Below are 6,547 nucleotides of genomic sequence, written 5' to 3'. Positions count from 1 at the left end.
TCAGCAAAGTGAAAGAAAGCACACGCAGGTACAGGCTGGAGGGGGAGGGGGTTACTATTCCTATTAATGTCAGGCACTTGGAGTTATTCATTTAGTTTTAGTAACTCCATGTGCCTCATATTAATAGCAGTTAACCCCATCATGTCCCTCACATTAACCCCTGTGTACTTCACCATAAGGGTTACTGATGTGTGAGATGTATGGGGTACTAATCATGGAGATACTTCATTATTACCTCCATGTCTCTAACATATCAGTAACTGTTATGTGAGGCACACAGGGGGTTAATGTGAGGGACATGATGGGGTTAATTGCTATTAATATAAGGCACATGGAGTATCTTAGGGGGCGTTCACACTACCGTCAGTGTCCACTGCTAATGTCTTGCACGGACATTAGCAGCGGACACTAGCTGTGTCCGTGACATTCTCCATTCATTTAAAGGGGCTCTAGCAGCAAAATCATGCTAATAGACCCCACATATGCGTGAATAGCCTTTAAAAAGACCATTCAGGCCCCGTAAATGTTATATTAACCCCCGGTCCCATTTTTAAATAAAAGCATTAAAACATATATGCTAATTGTACCTGAACATGCACTGGGGGTGGGGATGCACGATGCTACGTCATCTTCGGGCACGCCTGCCTCTTCTGTCTTCTTGGAGCGACGCCCTCTGGTCCCGTCTCTTCTTCCGGCTTGAGGTCTTCCGGAGCACTACTGCGCAGGCTCACTTGACAGTCCCCGTAGAACTACATGAGCGTACTGCACGCTTGCGAACTGCCATTAAGTAAAATGGCGAGTGAGCCTGCGCAGTAGCGATCCGGAGGGAAGCGCTACTACGCAGGCGCGAGATTTGAAGACCTCAAGCCAGAAGAAGACCAATAGGAAGCCGGCAGAAGAGACGGGACCAGAGGGCGTCGCTCCAAGAAGACAGAAGAGGCAGGTGTGCCCAAAGATGACGCGGCATCGTGCATCCCCGCCCCCGGTGCATGTACAGTAAGATTTGCATATATGTTTTTATCCTTTTATTTAAAAACGGGACTGGGGGTTAATATAACACTTACGGTGCCTGAATAGCCTTCTTAAAGGCTATTCACGCATATGTGGGGTCTATTAGCATGATTTTGCTGATAGAGCCCCTTTAAATGGACATCGGGTGCATTGTTTTACACTCCGTGCCTGTCCTAAATATGTCCGACTTTTCAAGCGGACAGAAAAAACCTACGTCGGGTTTTTGTAAGTAGGGCCCCACCACAGTCAATTGCCCAGGGCCCCGCAAAGCCTGGATCCGCCACTGCCCATAGCCTATAATGGGATTCGATATTCGATCGAGTAGTCAAATATTTCAGCTCTACTCGAAACGAATATGGAATCTCGAATATTTCACTGTTCGCTCATCTCTAGTCTCTAACAGTTTCACCCTCACTGCTCTAAGGGGTGTACTTTCTAAAGTGGTATCTTTGAGGGTGTTTTTTATATTTTGACACTTCATGGACTTTTTATGTAGATTGTGAGCCTCATATAGAGAACATACAAACTCCTAGTAGATGTTGTTCCTGGCAGGATTGAAACCCAGGACTCCAGTGCTGCAAGGCTGCAGTGCTAACCACTGAGCCACAATGTTGCCCCACTCCTCAATTTCTAGTAGCCCACTAGGACCACATAGGAGAACTGAGTGCCAGAACGTCCCGGCTATAACTGGTAGAGACGGACGAGAAGATTCTCAGAACTTTGATGATGAAATTAACTGATGATTTTGAGCAATAATGAGCGAGCAGACAGAATGTCTAGGGCAGCAGAAAACTGGAATATGGTCCTGGTTTCAATACATATATATATATAAGGAGGCGTCTATGTAGTTACCACATACAGAGAGAGAGGACACGGTACAGTATCACTCCTATCTCCATAGATAGATCATGTTACTCTCTGTTTTTACTCTTGTAATGTTTTTGTAAAATCTTCATAGTTTGGAATTTTATGAAATATTTATGATCTTATAATCTTGTTCTACATTTTCTACATTTGGTTTACAGCCGGTTACAATAGATCATTGCTTGACAAAGAAAAGGTAAGTTGTCCTGATTTTCCCATAAAAAGATTTATATCTGCAAATAGGATAAGGATACATTATTGAGATTTATCTGCTTTGGTTTTGTAGATGAGAGGTCTCACCATCTTCTTTTGCCTTTTGGCTGGGTGTCATGTGGCAGGAGGTATGTTACGTATGTTACGTATGTTAGGTATGCACTGCAGCCTTGCAGCACTGGAGTCCTGGGTTTCAATCCTGCCAGGAACAACATACCTCTTATCTATATGTATCACTTATATGTATACTGACTTTGGAACCTCTGGACTTTATCTCTGAAAGTCACAAAGAAAATTACTACTAAGATTATCGCCTATGGACAACTGGGCGTCAATATTTTTTATATTATTATTCATTTGTATGTATTTTGGGATAAAAACTACGTCTCTTACCTCTCCTTCATTTCCAAACTCCTGGAACGCTTGGTCTATTCTCACCTAATCTTATATCTAGCTCTGTTCTTCACCCCTTACGATCTGATTTTTTTTTATATACTACATGTTACAAAAACTACCCATAGGGTAAGTTCACACGGAACCTGAGGCGGTGGGGGGAAGTGGTGGTGGTGGTGGGGAACTTGGAAAAATAAGGATCACCAGATGTGGCGCTATAGAGGTGAAGTGAGTCAAGGTAGTTTAGAGGAATCATAGGAGTCCCATCAGTTCCACAAAGTAGTAAAGAGATTGACCTAGTCAATAAGTGATACAGTCAATGGTACTATTCTCCAGATCTCCCTAATCCTCCACACCAGAGTGGATAGAGATTGAGGGTCAGGGCACTTCCAATGTGCTGAAATTAGAAACTTTGCTGCCGTAAGGCCAATTGCAGATGACCATGCTGCAAACGGCCGGCCATGAATTAAGAATATGGGCAGCGTACAGGGAAGTCTCCCGTGTGCTGCCCATGTACAGGCTGTGCTTCCGTAGCTCCTTTCATTAAAGGGGTTGTCCCATTTCAAGGATCCTATCTATATTGGTAGCTTATGTAAAACTGAAGACTTTTCCTAAATATATTGCTGTAGAAATTTTGCTTTGTTTGCCTGCAAAGTGACCTTATTCCTTCCATTGTTTACACAGTGTTGCTATAACAATGGACCTGGGAGATAGGACAAGTGATGTCACTTACTCAGTGTCGGCAGGGCAATCAGTTCAGCTAATTGCACTTTGCTGATAATGGCCAGTTTGTTATCTCTCTAAGTAAACACACAGATAACAGGTAGTCCATTCTGTACAAGAATCTGCATATTATCTGATCTGCTTAAGTGTTCTGTGTCCTGATGGTGGGATGGGGGAGGGAGGAGAAATACAGGAAGTGAGAAGTAGACACTGCATGAAATGGGAGAGCCTGGCTGAAAGACTGAAATGGGAGAACTCCTTTAAATGAATAGGAGCCACAGAAGCAAGGGACACAAAATAGGACAGGAATAGGGGTTGTTCTGTATTTTGCAGCCCAGACTGTTGGCTTGCACACAGGAACGGTCATGTGTATGGGCCCATAGAAAAGAATAAGTAAGTGTGTTATCCATGAAATACACACACAGCAAAGACCGATTCTCTGTGTGGCATCTCCGACAATGGACCGATGACTTGGGGACCTTACAATGTAAGACCTTCAGTGTATGATAATTTCATATTGGTAGGAAGCACATTCAGACTCAGCTGCAAGGGACCATATACCCTACCACAGGAAGAAGGGGAGCTCCCAACCTAAGTAGGAGTGCCACTGAGTCATGTAGGCGTGTTGCGGAGGAGATTCTGGGATAGAGGTAGTAAGGATACTATGTATAGTAACGGTACAGCCATGGGTAAGTCAAAATCTTGTGGGTTTCGAAAAGCTTAGTTGGGTTAGGTGGGCAACCTACAAGTAATAGGGATGAGCTGTCCAGGAGTGGTTAAATTTGGATTGCAAGGACTAAAAGGGCATAAGGCCCTCATAAACAGATCCACTATTTCTGCCTAGCTCCAGAGTTTAATAGCAGTAGTGAAAAACTGGAAGAAAATCCATATTTTGACGCCCGTAACTTTATTTTTATATTTCCATGTACAGGGCTGTACGTGTCTGGGGCAAATGTCATTTTTTATTTTTACAATTTTGGAGAATATATGATGTTTTGATCACTTTTTACTCAAATTTTTATGGCGTTTGTTGCATGGGAAAAATGTTTTTAGAAATTTTTAGACCAGCCATTTTTGGACGTGGATCATTTGTTTATGTTTGTTTCAAATTTTATTTCAAATTTAAAGGAAAGAGGGTAATTTAAGTTTTTGGGTGATTTAAATTTTTATTTTTGTTATTTTCAAAAACTTTTTAATTATTTACATTTTCTTAGCCCCTCCGTACACCTATTATACATGTGAATATACCTTTATATGTTTAGTTCATAAAAAGAGATTATTGTGGTGTTCCAGTGATTCTTGAAGAAAGAAGATCTGTGTGATATTCCCGGCATAAGGTAAGTAAGTGTGGAGGTAGAGCATTATTCTTCATACTTACCATCACAGACACAACTATTAGCTCCTGGGTCCTAATGCAAAAGATAACTTTGAGGGTAAGATCAGATGGAGTTTTTTGGTCCGAAACCTGAGGCGGAAGCCGCCTCAGGTTTCGGACCTAAAACCGAGTAGCCACGACTGAAAGCTGACGCACTGCATCGGCATCCAGCCGCGCACTCCGCTATGGATTAGGCCCAAATGAATGGCCTAATGTTTCGCCTTGCGATTCAGCCTGAAGAATGAGCATCTTGAGCTCCCGGAGAAAAGACCTGAGCGGCTCCCATTGATTTCAATGGGAGCCGCCTTTTTGGTCAAGATTTTGAGGCGGATCCGGCCTCAAAATCCTGAGCAAAAAACTGTGTGAACTTAGCCTGACTCCTACCTCTGTACCACCTATAGCTATTGATAATGATGAAGATAATGCTGTTGATGATGAAGGTTATTATGACTAATATCACATTATTTTTCCTCTTTAGCCATTGAGAAAACCATCATGCTTTTTCCCGAGCCAACAATCACGGACTATGTAATTCTGAATTCTACACATAAAGTTCTAAAGCAGATGACTGTATGTCTGCGCTCCTACTCCGACCTTACCCGAGACTATGGCCTTCTGTCCATAGCTACAACAGACAAGGACAACGCTTTCCTCATTTACCCGATGCCCCCAAATATTATTTCTATCTCCATAAATAATGAAGATATTTTCTTCAAAGTGGATCCTGAACGTTTTGACTGGAAAAGCTCTTGTGTCACTTGGGGCTCTGAGACTGGACTGCTCCAACTATGGATCAATGGCAAGAGATACCCGGGAAGAGTTACAAGGACCAGATCTCCCATCTCACCTCAGATGTTTGTCATCCTTGGGCAGGACCAGGATAGTTTTGGTGGTAAATTTGATGTTGCCCAGTCCTTTGTAGGAGAAATGTGTGATGTCAATATGTGGGATTATGTTCTGCCCGACTCGCTTATAATGGCCTATTTCTATAATGATTACAATGTAAACGGGAATATATTTAACTGGATAGATGGGAAATATAGAGCCAAAGGGTCAATTCTTGTCTCGAAGAACCGATTCTATCCTAAGTGATGACTAGAGGTAATGTAAGGCTGTGTATATCACTTCTTCACCTGTAATCTTCTGATAGATCTATTGTAAAGTCATCATGATATAGTTACTGTAGGATTCCCCATATACTTGTATAGTCATTGCTGCGGCTGACCTATGGGCAAATATCCTTGTAACATCATCTGTATTGAGCCCTCCATCTTATTGGAGAACAGAATCCCCTACACATGTCACTCTTTATGTATACAGTATATACACGCCATCTAATACATGTGCTTCCTTTACTCTATCCTTATGGTATAATAAATCCTGTATTACTGCATAGTCTCTGTTCTCTTGTCCTTTTTTTCCTACTTAAAAATGTGTTTCCATCAGTGAGGTAACCCCAGTAGGTAATGGGCCCTATTTACTTACCATTCCCGCTCCTCACGGCTGCTTGTGCTTCCTCCTTCTGAAGATGCGGCTGTGAACAGGGATTGGTGAGTAAGGCCGTGGGCGCGCGAACCCCACACATTGCTATCATTATTAGAGATGAGCGAGTACTGTTCGAATCAGCCGATCCGAACAGCACGCACGCATTGAAATGAATAGACGTAGCCGGCACGCGGGGGGTTAAGCGGCCGGCGTCAAAGCGGAAGTATCAGGTGCTTCCATTCATTTCAATGCGTGCGTGCTGTTCAGATCGGCTGATCCGAACAGTACTCACTCATCTCTAATCATTATACTCTGGAGTCTTTTCATACCCCGAGTATAACGAACGGAGGCCTAGGGGAGGCGAGGAAACATTAAAAACACTGTTACTTACCACTCCTGCTCTCATTGGACATGACCAAAATCATTGGGGAGTGCGTTGAAGCCCAGGAGATGTAAGTGACATTGTCTTTTATGTTTGCATCC

General features: G+C 42.9%; 1 protein-coding gene across 1 annotated transcript; it reads left to right on the top strand.

The window, feature by feature from the left end:
• The first annotated feature begins 2,161 nt into the window (after positions 1-2,161).
• Positions 2,162-5,671, top strand: LOC142213326 (jeltraxin-like). Its single transcript, XM_075281642.1, has 2 exons — positions 2,162-2,216; positions 5,058-5,671. The coding sequence occupies exons 1-2, from the start codon at positions 2,162-2,164 to the stop codon at positions 5,669-5,671; spliced, it is 669 nt and encodes a 222-aa protein (XP_075137743.1).
• The last annotated feature ends 876 nt before the right edge of the window (positions 5,672-6,547 follow it).

Source organism: Leptodactylus fuscus, chromosome 7, assembly GCF_031893055.1.
Source record: "Leptodactylus fuscus isolate aLepFus1 chromosome 7, aLepFus1.hap2, whole genome shotgun sequence".
Lineage (NCBI taxonomy): Eukaryota > Metazoa > Chordata > Amphibia > Anura > Leptodactylidae > Leptodactylus > Leptodactylus fuscus.
Note: the sequence above shows the minus strand (reverse complement) of the source record. Positions and strands in the feature narration are given on the sequence as shown.